General features: G+C 37.5%; 1 protein-coding gene across 1 annotated transcript in view; it reads right to left on the reverse strand.

Moving 5' to 3' along the window:
* The window catches only part of ASPH (aspartate beta-hydroxylase), a 113,444-nt gene that overhangs the window by 25,148 nt on the left and 66,472 nt on the right, over positions 1-21,824 (reverse strand). The window contains exons 17-23 of the mRNA XM_063299968.1: positions 18,078-18,113; positions 15,547-15,632; positions 10,744-10,830; positions 8,845-8,995; positions 7,063-7,199; positions 2,303-2,401; positions 1,306-1,395 (exon numbers count right to left, since the gene is read on the reverse strand). Of these exons, the coding sequence (XP_063156038.1) occupies positions 1,306-1,395; positions 2,303-2,401; positions 7,063-7,199; positions 8,845-8,995; positions 10,744-10,830; positions 15,547-15,632; positions 18,078-18,113 (686 nt within the window). The remainder of the gene's footprint in view (positions 1-1,305; positions 1,396-2,302; positions 2,402-7,062; positions 7,200-8,844; positions 8,996-10,743; positions 10,831-15,546; positions 15,633-18,077; positions 18,114-21,824) is intronic.

A 21,824-nucleotide genomic window follows, 5' to 3' on the forward strand; every position in this document is an offset into this window, starting at 1 on the left:
CACGGACAGTGATGTGCAGGCCATGCCATGCCAATGTAATATCTATGCTTTGTGGTCTGCACTGGTTATCAGTTGGATTCTGGGTGCACTAAGGTGCTAGTTGTCACATTTAAAGCCCTACATGACATAGGGCTGGGTTATTTTAAGGAATATCTGTCTCCTATGGTTTCTGCCCATCCTGCAAGATTCTGACAGCGTTAGCTTGCTCTGGGTCCCATTGATTACGCAATGCTATCTTGCAGTATCTAGGAAAAGGGCCTTCTATGTCTTAGCATCTACCCTCTGAAATAGCATTCCCCCAGAAATTTGCATGACCCCCTCCTTACTGCCCTTTAAAAGAGTACTAAAAACATGGTTTTTTGCCCAAGTCTTGGGCTAGTACGGTTGAGTTTTGTCTCTTTTTGCCTCTGCTGGGGCAGGAGAGAATTTGGTATTTGTTCCATCCGGGTTATACTGTGTATCAGGTTTTATTGTTGATTTTATTGTTTTGAAAATGTTAAGCCCCACCAGAGTTGCTGGAGTTAGGCAGCCTAGAAATTTGGTTAATAAATATAGGTACACACATGTGTGCATGTGCTCATGTGCACACACACACACACACACACACATTAAAGTAATTTATGTCCAGGAAGACCAGGGCAGAAAAGGAAGTGACTGGCAATTGCTTTTTTAGAACAGAGAAGTGGGAAGGTATAGCAGCAGGGAATTGTCCAATGGGAGAATGTAGCAGCCTGCTGTTCAGCCTGCAAGCTTCTTGCCAAAGTATCTCAGCCTGGACAGGGTTTTTGTAAGCTGTCTTAGAGTCAGACTAGCATGAGCACAGGACAAGAACAGCTTAAAATGTGGATAAGAGAACAATGTCAAACCAACCAACCAATTCCTGTATGTTGTATTTAATGACTTAAAAATGGGGAGAGGGGGCAAAGGGAATGTTATTTCTCTGTTCAGCTGCAATTTTTAATTACTAGAACAGAAAATTTATAGTTTGAAGAGTAAATATTGGGCTGAGGCTTATCCAATCTGGATTGAGGTCCCAGTATGCCAAAACTACTACTTACTCATTCAACATTTTATAAGCACAGAAGAGCCACTCCAGTGCTAAAGGTATGAGTAATATTGCCTCTTGCTAGGCTCCGAGGGTTGCCCAAAACAAACAATTGAAGAGACAGCAAAGTACCTCGTCTACAGTGAGATTGTGATGTTTATCTTCTTATTTCAGATTCCTGGCCATTAAAACTAAGCTACCCCTCCCCCTGTAGATTTGGTCTAATTTGCTTTTTCAGATGAACTCAGTAGACACCCTACCTCATTGTTTCCAACTCGCTGCATGGCATCACCCAAATGAAAGTAAAAGCGGCCATCATCAGTGCCAGGATCTCCTGATTCAAGACCTTCCTAGAAAAAAGTAGAAAACCATATCTATTACCTGTTAAGTCATTTTAAATTCATCTCTAAGGCTGAATTGTACTGGGGTCTACAAGAAACTGTGCCAGCCACCCAGTTATGCCCCCCCACCCGTTTTTAATGCTTCTTTTCGCTTGCATACTTATAATGATTTTTCAAATTTTCTGCTTCCAGCATTTCATTCTCATGACTTAACTGCTGTTTTTTCCTCCTATGATAGGTTTGTTTGCATTTTCACCCCATATTCTGGCAAACCCTGGATTTTCCTAAACCTGCTGATACCTTTGATGTAGACAGTGTCATTTCGGCTATATAAAGTTCCATATTCAAAGAACAAATTCATTGTTAGCATAACTAGATTTACACAGTTCTTTCTGAAGAGCTTTACGAACATTATCTTGGTATTCCTATAGTTTTGTATCTTTCTATTTCCGCACTGATTATGAAATCAGTTATTATTCATCTTTTATCCCTCAACTTTTCAGCCAGTAAACCACGATACATAGAGGTGTTTCTAGAGGTGGAGATGCAACACAAGATGCTTCTCCCTAAAATGTTCAAATACGAAAATGATTATTGTACCTAAATCAACATGTAATAACTTACTATTTTACCAGATAAAGGATTCCTTCAGAAAAACCAACGCAAAAATGGATATATGAATTAGTTCTTGAATAGAGTAGGTAGGAAGCAAGAAAATAATATGACTTACTGGAAGCCCCACATTGGAAAAGAAAATCTGGAGATATATAGGTCATCAACGGTCTTTAGGACATCTCTACTATTAAGTACTTCACCTTTGATCCTATACATGACATCCCAACTGCCCTCCTTTCTGCAGTAAAGGCCTTTTGCTTTCCCAAATAGAAAAAGATTAAGGTCCTAATGTAAATGTTACTTTCAAATAGGGAATGCTTTCTTCAATCTTGTTCTCTGCCTTCAGAATGAATCCATAATGCACTTTTGCAAAGCCATCATTAGGAGTCAGGCTCAGAACCTAAGGGAGAGCAAAACGAATAATAATTATGACTTTACCTTTCCTTTTCTCTATATGGTAGGACTGTGGAATCTGGAGTGGGACTAGCAGTTGGGAGGCCCAACTGGTTACTGGGGAACTCTGGGCCAGGTGCTCCGTTTCAGACCATGAGTCAGTGCTGGCTGGGGAATTCTGTGAGTTGAAGTCCACACATCTTAAAGTTGCCAAGGTTGAGAAACACTGGGTTAAGGTGTTGGACTATGACCAGGGAGGCCCAGGCTGTAGTCCACCTTCAGCCATAGATACTCACCGGGTGGCCCTGGGCCTGTCACTCTCTCTCAGCCCAACCAACCTCAGTAAGGGGAAACACTATGTATGCTGCCTTGAGCTCCTATACAAAAAAGCCAGGGTGTAAATCCAATAAATAAAAAATAAACAAAGGCAATGTGATGTCATGATCTACAACTCCCTGTTCTACGTTATTTTCTGCCCCAGTGGAAACAGAGAAACTCAAACTTGACAGCAGATGCTAAATGTTACAAGGAAGAAGAGGAACATTCAACACCAATGGAAGATACTGGTTTTGGTAGCATTTTTTAATTGCCTCTAAGGTGGGATGCAGTCTCACAGAAATGAAATTTACTAACATCCATTTTAAGAAGGATTCTGAATGTTGGATTTGATATCTGTACGATGGATTTAATGGGGGAGGAGGGGTGTCAAACATTACACAGAACTCTGGAGATATTGCATGCGTGTTTGGTAGGTGAATTTTCCTTGTTACCAAGTCACCTAACTCCATTAGCCATTACATGGATAGTTCAGAGCACTAGCATAGCCTGAATAAGAGAAAACATGTCTTCAGATTTCTTGTGCTACAGAGGAAGCCCTTCAAAAAGTAAAAACAAGATCAGCTGCTGTTTGAAAACAAAAGCAGCTTTGATTTCTTACAAAGACCATCTTTAACGTATTGTGTTCAGTTCCAGACTATGACAGTCAATGCGGGGTGGGGTGGGGAGTGAAATGCTACCCCTTTTTTGACATTGCCTCCAAGCTGTGATACAATGGATGGTCTGATAAAACATTTCCCAGAAATAGGGCAAATTTCGCATCAGACTGATTTCCAGTTAAAGACGTATAATTCTTTGATTTAAGTTTTTGTATTTAGCCTCATCACTGAAGGGAGAATGAGATGTTTTTAAAAATCTGAATGATTGAAGGGCTGAAGAACACTGAAGACAGGCTGTTAACTTCTGGCTCTTTAGCTGCTGGCAGATTACAAGTCCAAGCATCCCTTACTGTTGGTCTTCAGCTGGTTGAAGCTGTTGAGAACAGTAGTTAACAGCATTTGTATGACTGTAGTGCCAATGTGGAAGACCATTGTATTTTGAGGAGTTTAAGTGACATGTTTTGATTTTCTCCTTCACACAAAGAGGGTTAGAGTTTATTTTGAGTTATACTAGTGATTAGCTGGCTTGTTTTTTATTTCTGTCTGAAAGGGGGGTGGGGAGCGAAAACCCCAAGATTGATTTTGTTAAGCACTAGCTTATCTGTATAGCTTCCCAGGCTCTTGGATGATAAACAGGTGCCTCAGACCCTGGGAACTATCCCATCAAGGTCAGATCCTGCAGCCTCTGCACCATGGAAACAGGGTAACGAGGTTTTAGGACCAGCCTTTGATAAAAAACCTTAGGTTTGCCTTTTGAGTTTCAGAGCTTCTGCACAGACCTAAGCGCTGGGTGCTGTGGAAATGGAGCCACCCAGGGGTATCTCCGCTGTCTTTATTAAGGGGCTCCTGACAGCTTATGGGAGATTGGGTATCAGCTTGCTTGGTATGATTTTTCTTTCTTTATGCTATTCTTTTTATGCTTCTGTTTAATCTGCCTAAACTGTGTTTCTGTTTAAATCTGTTTGCTTAAGTTAATAATAAAGCTTAAAATTTCTTTATTCACTTGTGTGCTTATTGTCTCTGGATCTAAAAGAACCAATTGTCTGGGTACCTGATCACTGCCTGGACACTTGGCAGAATAATGACGACAGATAGGGTTTCTGAAAGTTTCTTTGTCTGCAACTGACCTACAATTTCTCATTCCAATTCATAGATGTGAAGGAGTATGCCATGGTCAACAATATGGCACCCACATGCCATATAATGCCAGGGCTGCCATTATAATAACAAATAATAATTAAAATTGCCTCAAATCTCATGATAGCCATGCAAGATTTCTGTTTCTCACATGAGATTTCAAGAGTGTTTGGCCACGTTTTTAATTCTGTTGTTATATAATATGAGGGGCATCCACAGCATTGTGTAAAATGCTTGCTATTGCCTTTGCTTAAAAAAGCTTGTGACCATGGGAAGACAGATTCTTTGTTGCTCATTGGCTCCAAAGCAGCTAACATTCACAGACCTTCAATAATTATCTGCTATAGTTGTATCTGTAACTAGAAATTATACTGCAATTCTTTTTTTCAGTGATGCATAAATAGTTACTCCACCTCCATTTTTAAAAAAAGTGTACTTGATTCTGGTTATCTTGAAGACTATGCATCTTAATGTTGTTAAAATGATGGGAGACATTTCAATGTAGCGAGAGGAGGGCTGGGGAGAAAAGGCTGTGCAAATCAAGTAGATATACCAGACAAACAACAGAAATAATGGGAGACACTAATACAAATGAAAATATTTTCAGCATATGGACAGTCTTGCTCTCTGCTAAATTTCACTCTGCTTGCGAAGTCTTTGGCACAACCTCCAATCCCCACATAATATGCATGCTGCTTCTGTTGAAAGTCCTGGCAAATCCAGCATGCCTCATTAGCATGTGAATTAGCATGTAAATTGAGTTGTCCCACAATGCAAGTCTGAGGAAGCTGTTTGTCATCACTCCCACTTCCTCTTTCTCTCTTCTCTCCTTCTTTTACCCAGGGAGAAGCAAGCATGCTGCTCAGCTCTCCATTCATCAGGGCCATGTGCTCAGGCCTTGATGAAGGATTCTGCCCCTTTCTTCCATGAAGCTCTTGGCAGCTGTAGGGCTGAGAGATTAGGGCAAACTAAGTATTTAGAAAGAAAAGAAGAACAAAGGAACTTCATCTTTTCCACCAAGATGGATGTAACAGAAAAACAAAGAATAAAGTCAGTAAGAATTCTTTTACTTCTTAACCTAATCTGTCTAAGCGTGTAATTCTTTATGCTTGGGAAGGTTGAATGTGTAAGATCCATAACCTGTATTTCTCTGGCATGCTCATTGAAGCTATCTAAGATAATATTATTTTTCTGTGCCAGCTTCTCAGCTGTGTTATAAGCTCTGCTCCAGTTCAGTGGTTCTAGCAGGCCACTAAATTGGCTTCATCGGGTTATGGGCCCAGACTTTTTCAGCTTCCCTCTTTATGGCTCCATTCACTTTCTCCCATTTCTGACCTGTTGTCAAATTGTAAGGGTCTCACCTTTTGTACTCAGTGAAGTGTTGTGCTAAGTGATGGTGGAACACAAATAAGGTAGCAAAGCAACATTTACAAATAGATCAGAAATATATACAGCTCAGATAAGAGGGGCTCCCTGTCATTAACCATGCCAGGAGATCATGAAGTACATCATTATCAAGAATCATCAGGTTCAGAAAATGGAAATCAACTGCTCAAACTCAGAACAGCAAAGAGCAAATTCAAAAGAGCAAACTGTTTGAAAACAATTCTGGAATTCAAGAGGGCTTTCACCTTTCTACTTAATTTTTTTAAAAAAATACACTTTATGTCCCAAGCAATACAAATCTAAAACACAAGACCAAACCTCTTATGCTGTTTTAAAATGGCACATCCTAATACACTTCCCTTGCATTTTGACCATATATGGACCACTTGACTTAATAACGAAATATAAGCTAAACTCTGAATGATAGCCACTTAGTGAATTACACACTCTCCTTGTTGCTCTACTGTTCTAATCTAAATCTTTCAAATATGTCAGTGCATCTTTTTTATACTTGCTTTTCCAGAATGCTTTCTTAGATCTCAGGTATGGCTGATCAAAGTTTCAAGCTACTCGTGAAACTTTGCTTGCATCAGAAAACAAGCAAACAGTTTTATATTATCTATAACAGTGCCTGTCAATCTTTCTTCTTAGATTGCTTCATTTGTCCTCAGTGATATCACTAACTAAACTTAGCATAGTAACATCTTTCCAAACACCACAGGAGCATAATGGGCTGAAAATATATACAGGACTATTTCAGAAGCACTGTCCTCACTCTCAACTTGCTTAATTTATCCATAGCAGTACTGTCACATAGCTGTGTTTGATTGACTAAATACAGCTATGATGTTGCCGTGACTATATCATCCTTATCTGAATAATCCAGGAAGAAGGAAGGAGTAAAAGAAGTAAAAAATTACAGCCCTAGAACTTGAAAAAAAGCAAGACCAACATATAAATAAGGAAACCTACTTTGCAAGGTTCACACTCACTGCCCACTAATGCTTTAGAAGAATATCAAAATGATGTCCTTAGATTTGTGAAAATAAATAGGCAAAGTAACTAATCAATTACTTTTATCTAGGTTATTTATCCAACTATCTAGATTATTTTTTTTATGACTAGTTCTTATATATAAAGACTTGCATAATCACATATAGTATTTTAGGATTTGTTTATCCATACTAATAGAAGCTGAGAGCATGCTTACCTCCTCATAAACCTTCTTGGCATTGCTGTTGTCTCCTATCAAAAGATAACCCACTCCAAGGTTGTTCTTGAATGAAGTATCATTAGGAAACATATCAACCAGTTTCTGTAGTGTAACTACTGAACCTCTCATGCGACCTAATTTGATGGGAAAGCAATAAAAAAGTAACTGGGCTACATGAAGCAGCAACTTGGAATACAGGAAATTTGCCAGCAAAATAAGATTGTTAAAACAATGAAACAGACTACGTGCTATTAAACACTGGAAACATGCTGTAAAACTTACACTTCTAAGCCATGCCTTAGAAAATTATGCTGTGGCATGCATTGCCTAGTGTTATGGAGACCTCTAGTGCACAATTAAAGCATTTTTCCTATCTTACTCCTCTTTTTGGACAATAAAGCACATTTCAAATTGTTGGCCTTTTTCTCAACTGCATTAATTATAGGTATAAATAAACTGAGCTTAATCCATGTATTGAAAATTATCACATTATTTGATGAAAAGCTTGCTGCTCCTTATATCATTGAAACTGTGTAGACTACCTCCAAATAAAACTAGGAAAATTACTATCTTTATTTACTCAAATTTAAATTACTTCTGTAATATAATGTTCCTGGGAATGATTAGCAATTGAAATGCATTTTGTGACTGATGATTGAGTGTGGGCTTTTTTGCACAATAAAACCTGAGCTTTTAAGCCTGTAAACTGCAATTTCAGCCACTGAAAATGGACAGGTGTATTTGGATTCGGCCTGTATTAGATTCATTTTAAAAAAGAGATTAGTGCAAGGAGGTGACCTGATTCTCCTTGTAGATGTAAGAGGTAACATGAATCACTTTGACAAAACAATTTGTGTTACCTCCAATTGCTTGGAGCTGCAGGAAAAGGGTCATCTTAGCATTCTCTATCAGCATTGGCCACTTGCATTCTGGGCAGCTTCAGCACTTGCTGTGAAGATTGCCTATAGCCTCCTGGAAGACTTTCAGCATGAGCCAAGGGTGCTTCAGTCTGGCAGCTTCAGCACACCTACAGATTCCCACAGCATTTGCCAAAGTTGCCAAGCCTGCTGCATTTTTGGGCCAGAAATACAGAAGTGTATTTCTCTCTACCTATTCCCACAGCATGAGTTCTGTGGGGAAAAGCTGAGAAGGGCTAGAAAAAGTCTGCAACTTGTAAAGTTGCTGCTGTCTGTAATTGGACTAACTATCTGACTCTAATACACTTAAACCATTTCTTCAGTTACTCTCTGAGACATTATGTGCTCATAACTTGAAGAAGGCAAGATCTAAGCAGAAATGCATGAGGACAAATACTTCTCAGGAAGTAATGTGGCTTTGTCCCAAATATCAGGCAGAAAGAGGATAAAATTATGCACTTGTACAGTGAGAAGGTATAAGGCCAGATTACAAACTGACTCCTCACAAAAGCCTTTAACTTTAATTATTAGCTCACAACAACATTAGCTTTCATTGAATTGACACACAGTTGAAAATTGCTGCTTAAGTGATAATTTGTCCAGTGCAACAGTTCTTTAAATATCACTGTCAAATTCAACAGATATTCGTTGCAGGCTATTTAAGCAAATGAGATATTTTGAGAATATTCAAATTAATTAAATAGATTTCTATCCTGCCTTTCTGCCCAGTAGATACTCAACTCTTGAATAGAGCACATCCCATAGTTTGGGAGGCACACAATAATATCTAATTCCTGGATATCAAAACATGGAATATTTCTAAACATTTGATCCGCTGGTAAATATGGTTTTGGAACCTTACCAAGAAACTGCTGCCTGTCTGCCCGCCGTTTCAGTGCCAGCTTTACTAGATCATCAGGGACATTTGGCAGACTAGCCACTTCACCATAGGTATTGATAGACCGCTGTAGTATTTCATTGCTTCTCATTTTTTCAGCTAAGTCATCCTCACTCTGTATGTAATAATAAAACATTACTTAGTATTGAAATTGCTATCAAACTTAAAGCACAGGTTAATTAATTAGTGAATGTTTGATGATAACATTTATTTCAAAATGATCAACATATGAGTTCAAAAGTTTTTATTTCTAAAAATTGAATACAGCAGATACATAATTCTTGAGTACAAAAATGTATAATGAGACATCCGTAACGCTGTTATACCATCAAAAACTAAGAAGTTATTTTTGGAGCTTGTAAGCCATCTCTATATCCAGATGTAACAGTTGCTTCAAAAAATCAATACAATTTCAATGCAGGTCTTTCTTTAGCTGCTTATTTGCTGAGATGCCTGTAAAGTGACTCTGAACTTAAGATGATCTTGTCCTCGCCCAGCAAAAGGGAAATAAGACTGAAAAAAAATCTGCGACCTCTGCTACTGTATTCTAAGTGCATCTAAGATGACCCTCACATTTTAATAATAGGTAATTTCATAATGAATTCTGCAGTAGTAAGTTTTTGAATCGTATCATGTCTGCATTTTGCTTTTAGTGGAATAATGTTACCAAGTTTAATAAAAACTTGTTTTAAGCATTTATAATCTATTCTTTTGTGGGTTTTTTAGACTGATGTCATTAAAGAAGTTATACAGTACATGTCTTACATTTTCATCAGGTAATTTCAGACTGCAGGATTAGGGAGTACTCTCATTTTAGGATTATATCACCTGGGTATGGTAGAACAGGGCATAGCATGTCTTAATCCCTTGTAATGTGAGACGCAGAAAGGCATTCAGAGGAGGAAAGACATGAGATATCTAGCCTCTTCTATTCATGTAAGGAAGTGTTATATTATGTCACCTGTTCCCTTCTTTCAGAAGAGGCCAGTTGTTGATGAAACAGCAACAAAGTGGTCCTGCTGTTAAGAGTTATGCAGTTAACCATTCACAGTTTTCACAGCACAGGGGAAAACCCTAACCCTGTCTGCATTATATAAGGGATTCTTTTTTCAAAATCATCGATGTAACTTGGGCCCTTGATATTTGCAATTTATACTCAGCTCTTTGCCACTCAAGTTATCTGAGCCACTCGTATGAATCTCACTTTCTGCCATTCTGGGGGCTGATTTTAAATGGGTATTTGGCACTTAGTTGCATTCACTCAGAGCTCCATAAGCAGTCAAAGATAAAATTCATTCTGAGCCCAAATTAGTAACTGATCTACTTTGAGAAAAATCATTAATAATGTATTAAGTCCCTACCCTCACCCCCACTTTTATAGGAATGTTTTCTTCCAAAGTCAGGTTCTGGCCTCAAAAATGGTGGTTATTCCTGCCATGGTCCTTTTAATTTGGCCACTAAATTCCATATTTCACTATTCTCTCTACTTGTATTTTGCCAGTTCTGATCAATAAAATTTCTTGATTAGTGTACTTATTAAAAGAGAAAAATAAAGGAAGCATATTCTCAATTCTGAGATGATCTTCAGTCTAAGCAATTGTCAAATTCCAACCAACTTAGTTACAACAAAATAATGTACCCTTAGTTTCTCATTATAACCTATGAGATGGATTTGCATTTTTCCCTGTATATTTTAAAGAATAAAATAACTGATAGATTTTGAAATCAGAGGCTGTTTCCTAATACAGTCTATCAATTCTTTACAATGTATTTGTAACCAGTAATAAATCTTGGGTACTTAATGAGATACATCAAAATTTGACTTTCCACGCACAACTTTTTGCTTTATTGTTTAATTTTTACCTGGGCTTTTCCATATCTTGCTCGTGGACTTTGGGGATACCTGCTTACCAAAGTTTCAAATGCCTTTAAAGCTTCTTCTGCTTTTCCCTGAAAGTCAGACAGCATTATCTGAAGTAAGATGCCATAAATACAAGTAGAAAAATCCTTACAATTATTATTTATTTCTTTTGTGAAAGCTTACTATAAGTATATATGGTAAAGAAGTAGTAGACCAACCTTCTCCTTCTCCCTAGAAGTAGACCAACCTTCTCCAATCTAGCACACTCCAGATATGTTGGGTTCCAACTCTCACAATGCCCAAACAAGGAAATATAGATATTGAAGCCCAACACATATAGGTGGCAAAAAGTTGGGGAAAGAAACGGAACCTACAGTATCAAAGAAAGGTGGTGGAATAACTTGTACTTAGGTAAGATATAACATACAATTTTAAGAACAGATGCAATGATGTTTTGACAAATCCATTATTAAAATAATGCTAAAAGAAATAGAATTAATGACATAAATTCAGGGAATAAAACAACATTCCATAGTTCCTGGGTTTAAAATGAATATCCTAGGGAAAATAAAATAGCCCTAGATAGTGTTTAAAATCATCAGCAAAGGATCGTTACCCTGTCGTGGTGCTGGAGCTTGAGCACCTCAATGATGCTATGAGCTAAACCGTGAAGGGCCACCCAAGACGGGAAGGTCATGACAGAGAGGTCAGACTAAATGCGATCCCTGGGGAAGGTAATGGCAACCCACCTCAGTATTCTTGCCATGAAAACTAAATGGATCAGTACAACCAGAGATATGTTGGTATACCATCGGAAGATGAGACCCCCAGGTCGGAAGATGGTCAAAATGCTACTGGGGAGGAACAGAGGATGAGTTCAACTAGCCCCAGACGTCATGACACAGCTAACTCAAAGCTGAAAGGATGGCTAGCGGCCGACGGTGCTGGTGGTGAACGGCGAATCCGATGTTCTAAGGATCAACACACCATTGGAACCTGGAATGTAAGATCTATGAGCCAGGGCAAATTGGATGTGGTTATTGGTGAGATGTCAAGATTAAAGATAGACATTTTGGGTGTCAGTGAACTGAAATGGACTGGAATGGGCCACTTCACATCAAATGACCACCAGATCTACTACTGTGGACAAGAGGACCACAGAAGGAATGGAGTAGCCTTCATAATTAATAGTAAAGTGGCTAAAGCAGTGCTTGGATACAATCCAAAAAATGATAGAATGATCTCAATTCAAATTCAGGGCAAGCGATCTAACATCACAGTGATCCAAATATACGCCCCAACCACACATGTTGAAGAAGCTGAAGTAGAGCAGTTCTATGAGGATCTGCAGCACCTACTGGACAACACACTTAAAAGAGATGTTATTTTCATCACAGGAGACTGGAATGCTGAGGTGGGCAGTCAAATGACACCTGGAATTACAAGTAAGCTGGCCTGGGAGAACAAAACGAAGCAGGACATAGGCTGATAGAATTTTGCCAAGACAACTCACTCTGCATAACAAACACTCTCTTCCAACAACCTAAGAGACAGCTTTATACATGAACTTCACCAGATGGACAACACCGAAATCAGATTGATTACATCCTTTGCAGCCAAAGGTGGCGGACATCTATACAGTTGGTAAAAACAAGACCTGGAGCTGACTGTAGTTCAGATCACGAACTTATTGCACGATTTAGGATCAGACTAAAGAGATTAGGGAAGACCCACAGATCAGCTAGATATGAGCTCACTAATATTCCTAAGGAATATGCAGTGGAGGTGAAGAATAGATTTATGGGACTGGACTTAGTAGATAGGGTCGCGGAAGAACTATGGACAGAAGTTTGCAACATTGTTCAGGAGGCGGCAACAAAATACATCCCAAAGAAAGAGAAAAGCAAGAAGGCAAAATGGCTGTCTGCTGAGACACTAGAAGTAGCCCAAGAAAGAAGGAAAGCAAAAGGCAACAGTGATGCCGAATTAAATGCAAAATTCCAGAGGTTAGCCAGAAGAGATAAGGAATTATTTTTAAACAAGCGATGCGCAGAAGTGGAAGAAGACAATAGAATAGGAAGGACAAGAGACCTCTTCCAGAAAATTAGAAACATCGGAGGTAAATTCCAGGCAAAAATGGGTATGATCAAATACAAAGGTGGCAAGGACCTAACAGAAGAAGAAGAGATCAAGAAAAGGTGGCAAGAATATATGGAAGACCTGTATAGGAAGGATAACAATATCGGGGATAGCTTTGACGGTGTGGTCAGTGAGCTAGAGCCAGACATCCTGAAGAGTGAGGTTGAATGGGCCTTAAGAAGCATTGCTAATAACAAGGCAGCAGGAGACGAGGGCATCCCAGCTGAACTGTTCAAAATCTTGCAAGACGATGCTGTCAAGGTAATGCATGCTATATGCCAGCAAATTTGGAAAACACAAGAATGGCCTTCAGACTGGAAAAAATCAACTTATATCCCCATACCAAAAAAGGGGAACACTAAAGAATGTTCAAACTATCGAACAGTGGCACTCATTTCACATGCCAGTAAGGTAATGCTCAAGATCCTGCAAGGTAGACTTCAGCAATTCATGGAGCAAGAATTACCAGATGTACAAGCTGGGTTTAGAAAAGGCAGAGGAACTAGGGACCAAATTGCCAATATCCACTGGATAATGGAAAAAGCAAGGGAGTTTCAGAAAATCATCTATTTCTGTTTTACTGACTATTCTAAAGCCTTTGACTGTGTGAACCATAAGAAATTGTCGCAAGTTCTTAGTGGTATGGGGATACCAAGTCATCTTGTATGCCTCCTGAAGAAACTGTATAACGACCAAGTAGCAACAGTAAGAACAGACCACGGAACAACGGACTGGTTTAAGATTGGGAAAGGAGTACGGCATACTCTCCCCCTACCTATTCAACTTGTATGCAGAACACATCATGCAACATGCTGGGCTTGAGAAATCCAAGGCTGGAGTTAAAATCGCTGGAAGAAACATTAACAATCTCAGATATGCAGATGATACCACTTTGATGGCTGAAAGCGAAGAGGAACTGAGGAGCCTTATGATGAAGGTGAAAGAAGAAAGTGCAAAAGCTGGTTTGCAGCTAAACCTCAAAAAAACCAAGATTATGGCAACCAGCTTGATTGATAACTGGCAAATAGAGGGAAAAAATGTAGAAGCAGTGAAAGACTTTGTATTTCTAGGTGCGAAGATTACTGCGGATGCTGACTGCAGTCAGGAAATCAGAAGACGCTTAATCCTTGGGAGAAGAGCAATGACAAATCTCGATAAAATAGTTAAGAGCAGAGATATCACTCTGACAACAAAGGTCCACATAGTTAAAGCAATGGTGTTCTCCGTAGTAACATATGGCTGCGACAGCTGGACCATAAGGAAGGCTGAGAGAAGGAAGATAGATGCTTTGGAACTGTGGTGTTGGAGGAAAATTCCGAGAGTGCCTTGGACTGCAAGAAGATCAAACCAGTCCATCCTCCAGGAAATAAAGCCAGACTGCTCACTTGAGGGAATGATATTAAAGGCAAAACTGAAATACTTTGGCCACATAATGAGAAGACAGGACACCCTGGAGAAGATGCTGATGCTAGGGAGAGTGAAGGGCAAAAGGAAGAGGGGCCGACCAAGGGCAAGGTGGATGGATGATATTCTAGAGGTGTCGGACTCGTCCCTGGGGGAGCTGAGGGTGTTGACGACCGACAGGAAGCTCTGGCGTGGGCTGGTCCATGAAGTCACAAAGAGTCGGAAGTGACTAAACGAATAAACAACAAAGTGTTTAAAATATAATTATTTAAGAGGTGATTATCTTTGAATAATTTTTGATCACTATATCATTATCATCAAGTTTATTACAGCCCTAAGGTCAGATACATTATATTAAGCAATTAACTTGAGCCATTTGTCAACAGAAATCCTCGTTCAGCTAAAATACTTAGAAAAATCCCTATGGACATTTTATATTTTTTTAGGTCAAACATAAGAATATGTCCTGAAACATTATATTGTTTATTGATATTGCAATTAACTATGTGTATCATAGATTATAAAAACTCCACACTGAATCCATGAGAAAGAAATATAGTTGTAGGAACATCATTCTGAACACAAGATAAGTTTCTATTGGCTGTCAATTACTGCCATCTTGATGTTATGTTGATGTTGATGAAGGATTGGTGATATTTAAACACTTCTGCCAAGCCAATGCCCACTCTCACACTTTTTTTTTCCAGAGGAAGTGTTTACTAGCAATTAATTTAGCAATGTGGCATGATGCATGTTCGTGAAGGGCATCAAGAGGAAGACTTTACATACCCCTAAGAGCCATAGTTAGGAAACAATTTTGGGGGGCAATGGCCCCCATTATTAATACTTTTAAATCACTCATTAGCTAACTTTCATCCTGTTTCTGGGCAGGTGGGAACACTTTTAAACAAAGCACTGGTCTATATCCACTTGTTATGATTTCCAAAATGCTTATAGGTCTCTAAGGCATTCACCTAAAGAAAAGTGATGACAAAGGTTGGTACTTCGGTTTGCAGAATACCCAGTCCTCTATTTAAGTAAAATAACCTATTAGATGCACTTCATTACAAAAAAGGTGTTGCTTATCAATAAAATTTGAAGTATTTATGGGTCAATATAAAACATTAATGAACGTATAATGACTGTTATGGAAAGAGTAAGGAAAAACTAATTCAGTAATAGAGGATGGATGGATGGATGGATGGATGGATGGACACCCACAGACATTAAATTGCAGTTTTAACTTTGCAAACTAAATTTACCTTTTTGCGCATCTTTTCTGCAGTATCAAGTTCAACTTTAATGCCTTTATCAAATTTATTGAGCAATTTTGGTTTTTTCTTCTTTACTATGAAAGACAAAATGAAAAAGAAAACACAAAAATTTCCCCAAATTCAGTATTACTGGAAATTACCTGAAGGAAACTTAGGAACTCTGGTACAATAAACCACATGTAAGTTTTCCATTGGAAAGACAGATACATTTTAGATCCCTAATAATTTGCAAAGTAGAAATTGTGACTTAATATTGGCTTCTGCTTCCCCATTCTCTCTCTGCCTCCTCCTTCCCTGCCCCAGACCTGCTCCACTCCTGTACCTCCAAGGATATCTCTCCCTATCTCTGCCATCCCCTTCAGCCTCTCTGGTTTTTATCATTCCAAAGGCTGCAGGTAGAAGAGCTGCACCTTTTATTGTTCCTTTTTTTAAGTGCTTGGTGGGAGGTCTCAACATGCACATAGGTAATCAACATAAGCATAAAATACAAAACAGTAAAAAAAGCTTCCCCCAAGCAATCGGTGGAATAAAGAGAAAAAATAAATTTGACGTAATAAAATTTAAATTAATGGATTTAATATGGTCACTTTCTGTGTACTGTATTTAATACCTTCTTTTTCCTGCCTTTGGAAGGGCCCTTGGGGCTAAACCCATTCCTGGGATTTCAGTTTATGAGTCTCTACTGCAAATATTAACACTAAAAAAATTACATCAAGAAATAAGAATAATATACTTTTTGGGGTTCCAACACTTTTGCATGGTGAGCTGTTAACTAATCTTGAAAAAAGAACACACACTTAAGTGCTTACACTTAGAGAGTTCAAGACAATTGTGGCTGATGAGATGAATTGTAGAAATTTTTAACCAGAACCCCAAAACTCATCTCTGGCTAAAACTGTTAAAACAAATTTGTCAAATCACAGCGGTCTTTACAGCTACTGTAAGCTACTGGCCACACATATTTCTCAGCTTTGTGAGAACTGTAATATTGCATTTACAGAAGAGTTATGTCTCTATATAGTAGTGTGAAAGATTAAATGCTAGTCCTTTTATTAATATTTAAACACATCTGTATTTCAGTATTTTAAGTGGGTATTACAGCATTATAGCTCAATATGACTGATTGCGTAGACAAATACATGAAAGAAAAAAAATTAGAATAATTTGATCTCATTTCCCAAGATTTGGAAGATCTATTTTCATGGACTGTTTCCAAGAACACCCATATGCTTCAGGACATTGAGTTCACATTCCACCAGATGGTATCCTGTTTTTGGATGAAAAGAAAAAATGACAGACTCCTACATTGGCCAGTATTATACAACATTCCTGTGCACTTTAAAAGGATTCAGAAGAAATTTGGCGTAAATAAAATGTCTCAATTGTCCATTAAAGCAGCCTGTCTTGGGTGTGACTGCAAAAAAAAAAGTGTGGCTACTTCCAGGAGTCCACTCATAAAGGTTAATGGAACTCTTGAGGAAGAATATCTTTTTTGGTAAAGTGGAAGTCTAAAAAAAAGTTGGACTCCTGTAATGAACAGCAAAGGGGTGTGTACATTCATGCTTGCACAATCCAAAGTCGTTCTTTTGAGTCATTTTTAAACAATGCACATCTTACAGTGTAACTTTTACAATATATAGTAAAAGTCAATAAACTGCTATGTTGAGATAGCAACCTCTGCGTAGCTCTGCTTATTCCTCTGGAATAGTCCACTTAGTAGAGGCCTTTTCTGCTATATTTCTGTTCAGAATCAAAGTACCATGTTATAATAATAAATTACAAGGTACCCAACACTGCCAGCTAAAACAGCAGCTTTTCATCTCTTCCCCACTTTGTTTTTAAATTGAAAATATAGCTATCTCAACTCATGCAGCTTGAGACTAGTAAGGAAACTGGAGATTTTGGGCAATATATTTAATGATAGGCCCACTTTAGAAATTTGAAGGATTTCGCTTTCTCTCTCTCTCCTAGCATTAGAACTTGTCTCCAAATTCCAAATGCAGTGGAACAATGGCTTGTGACACACAGCAGGCATCTGGTTTGCCACTGTGAGAAAAAAAAAATGCTGTACTAAGATGGACTTTGTCCTAAACAGATAGGTTTTTCTTTTAAAAAATTCTTACCTTCCTTTGAGTTTTTTAAAAAAAAACATGGAAGAAATAAAGGTATATTTATACTTCTGAAACAAACCTTAACTAAACGAAAAAGGTGGGAAAACAATGTCTGAATGACATACTGGGAACAAGAGATGTCTCTAGGATTTGCCTGAGTGACATTTCCAAGGGGGAGCATGAGATCTGCAGCTATACAGACCATGTAGATAAAACATTTTCCTACAAAATCCTAGAATGATATCCATAGAAATCCGAAGTATTTTAAAATATATAGTCATTAATTTCCCATGTTGACCCTGTCTGACTGTAGATGTTTCCATAAAAATTTAATAAGACTATTTCAAATATGTCCTACCAATGCAGCAATTTTAGTTTTTTGAACCTTCCATATTTTCAGTTGCTTACCTTTTTCTTTTTGCAGACTTTCTTTTTCACCATGCCCTAGAATAGGTAAACAGATTTCTTATCAACCTGATCCTTTTTAAAAGCGAGATGAAATACATATTTCATTTTTGCATCATCACTGAATTATTGAAGGATGCGGTCTTCAAATAAAATAGGATGTAACCATGTGCTCAGGGTAAAATATAAATGTGCTTAATTTTAAATGGGTTGCTTTGATGCTTTGAGCAAAGCATCTCTTTGAAATGCTTCCTAAAGCAGTGTGCTTTCCTCAGCTTCTAATACCGAAGTGGCTGCATTGCTTTGCATTGCCTCACTTCTGAGGCCTCCCCTGGTAGCACCAATAGGTGGAAAAAACATCTGCATATGCGTAAAGCATGAGCACATATACCTGCTGGCTATAGGAACTGCTGGCCGAGGCTTTGAGGTGACACAAAGTACCATCACCATCATCAACTCAACAAGAATCACAAAGTTCCTAATTGAAATAAATCTAAGTTTCCCCATAGATGCAAAATGAATTACATAATTCCTTTGAAGGAGGAAGATTTTTCCTGTACATATTTATACAGTAATAAGCCAATTGGTTTCTTTGATGTCACAGGAATTTTAAAATATTCTAACAGACTGTAAAAGCTATAATGTTCTCTAGAAGAGACCAGTGGTTTCTCTGGGTAGAAGTTTCAGGCAACAGTTTACCCCAATGATAGTTTTTTTTCATAATACCCCACACATTGTTCTAACTAAAGTTAAAAGAGCCACTTTGATCTAGTGGTTAAGGCAACAGGCTAGAAACCAGGAGACTGAGAGTTCTAGTCCCACCTTAGACATGAAAGCCAGCTGGGTGACTTTGGGCCAGTCACTCTCTCTCAGCCCAACTCACCTCACAGGGTTGTTGTGGGGAAAATAGGAGGAGGAAGGAGTATTAGGCATAAGTTCGCCGCCTTGGGTTATTGATAAAAATAATAAAGGCGGGATAGAAAATAAATAAGTAAGTAAGTAAGTAGTAAGTAAGTAAGTAAAGTCCCAGCCCACATGATTGCTTTTCAATATATACAGGACAAAATTCTTGCCTGAAGCCTAGTGAAGACGTGTATTCAAAAACTTCCATATTTTCTCTCTGGGAATTACAGAAGTTTATTTGTGACATCACAGGGATTAAACAAGATCCCTGAATTAAATTTTGTTTCCTTTCCAGATGGAATCCCAGTCTTGATCAGTTTCCCTATTTAAAAGCACATCTGCTATTTGCAGTTTTGGAAAACTGAAATCAAATATTCAGTTTGGAGAGTTGATATTAATCAAATTTTCAAACCAAATCACATTTCTACAAAGTCAGGAAGTTCATTGAATATCTGACTCCATTCTGACAATTTTGGATATTTCAACACATATGCAGAAACCACATTTTCTGAATCAATTCAGATTCTAAATCAAATCAGTTTGATTTGATCACCCAAATCAAGTCAAATCAAATTTAGCGTATTTTATTTGTTGTGTTGAATCAGATTGATTTTACAAATCAAACTGATGATTTGAATTGGATTTTGCATGATTTGCATAGATCTGCTTTATGTATATATCTTCAACACTGTTTGTTCTAAAGTGATCATTATACACTGCTAGGGGAGAGGCCATTTGTTATTCAAGACACAAATTAAGATGCGATTTTCCAAACTGCCAATCAGTGAACAGAGAAGATAAGTTTAGTGCCAAAACACTATAAACAATTAACATAGCTTGTGAAGCAAATTCAGGAACGGTTACCTAGATTCGCTTCTACAGCACATGCAAGGAATTTTGTGCAGCAACCTTAAAGACTGAAGTATTATGTCATGGTATCTACCAGTCTTTATGCCACAAGCCTCTGTAATGTCCATGTGAAGCAACTGGTCCTAATATGTTAAGTATCAGTTTCAATTATATCCTTAGTATAATACAGCTCAAGATATATTCTGGCAATAATACAGTTAATGCCATATAATGTTTTATTTTCTTTATGGGCTCCATGAATTGTTTTTAGCTCTGCCTTCCTCCTGATCTGTTTTTTTACTGAGCTTTATAATGATTTAATGACTAATCACTAAAGTATACATCAGTATTTTTGAAAATAATGACTCCCTCAGTGAAAGGTTCTTCTGTATTTTATTGCAGCAAATGTTAACACAGAAGAAAACGTACATATATTAATAGTCCCCTTCACCTTGACTCTATGACACATTTATGTAAACAAGAAAATCATAGTCATATAACAGAAAATTTGATCACAGCACAATCATTTGATCCCAGCATTTGAAAAATAGAGTTGTTGTACAAAAATGCAATTTATTTCACCCAAAATAATCTTAATTATCCTTAAAAATATGGCTTTATAAAAGGTATTGCTGTCATTCAGAAATATGCAATTTATTTCCACAAAGAATAACACTTTGCCTCAATATGCATTAACAGATTGCTTTCTAACTATTATAAATGTATATGGCATAATCTTTCCAGCACAGTATTCTCATTTGCTGCAGTACCTGTGCACACTCAGTGAATAGGGAGAGACTAAGGGCATTACAGCATATGGAAAATCCTTCATGCACAGATGAAGGGTCTGAGGGGGAAGAGAACAAGCCCACAGAAATACTTAATAAGCACTATATATACTCCCAAACTATGTAGTCCTTACTTAGTATCCTGGATTTCAACATAATAAAAATGCACTGCATTTATCTTTAATTTTTTTTTAATCAAGTTAACTCCAATCACTATCTAAAGGATACAAGCCACGTACTCTACTGCTGTTCTAGTGAACTCTCAATGATTCAAATGATATGGAAGTATTTCCTACCAATATCTCAATTTGAAATGTAACTGCTTTTTATTTTTTCTAAGAATACCTTTAAATTATGCAGCAGCCACAGGGGAACAATTATCTAACACTCCCTCAGTTAATATTCACTTCAATTTGTAAGCAGAATAAGCATTTTATTAAGAAATACATGTAACAAACAATTTTTGGTAAAGCATGTGTCAGCACTAATAATTAAACTGTAAGCCTAAAATAATTTACTCTTGAATAATCTTATTCTAGAAATTCTATTATTATAAGAAGTTACAAGGACATCACTTATGTAATATCAATATTTAATTGGTTGGCAGTTTATTGAAACTATAGTAGAGACAGTATTGAGGCCAAAAGGAAAAAGAAAATCCTTGTGTTTTAATATTAAAATTTCATCAGAAGAATCAGTCCATCAAAACATAAAAAATGTGAAAAATATATTTAGTGATCCTCTTGGAATAGGTCCATGGTTACATTATTTGCTTTATCTGCACATACTGTGCTAAATGTCAGATAAATAATGGCATACAAAATTAGTATACAGAAGTCCAAGTCAAAATTATTTCACAGTCTTATTTCACTAGTGTTGGCCATAAGGCATGTAAATATACCAAAGTATTTTGATCATATTTTTAAACTTTGTATAATCAGATTATGTCCATAATTTATTGTTACATTATAAATAGCATATTTACAATTATGTGAACACCACATATAAGATTCAGATAAAACTGTCTACTAATAAGGGGAGAAATAAAAAAGCATGTTGTATACTAAATGCTACAAAAAGATTAGAAGTGTATATCAGGATTCTAAATATATGCTGAAGTTAATTGGCATACTAAAAAGTCAACTGTGCTATGTATTCCTTCAGTTTTTTAGGAAGTTTCAAAAGTGACAGTCTTTTGCATTTGCTGTAT

Source organism: Candoia aspera, chromosome 3 (genome assembly GCF_035149785.1).
Source record: "Candoia aspera isolate rCanAsp1 chromosome 3, rCanAsp1.hap2, whole genome shotgun sequence".
Lineage (NCBI taxonomy): Eukaryota > Metazoa > Chordata > Lepidosauria > Squamata > Boidae > Candoia > Candoia aspera.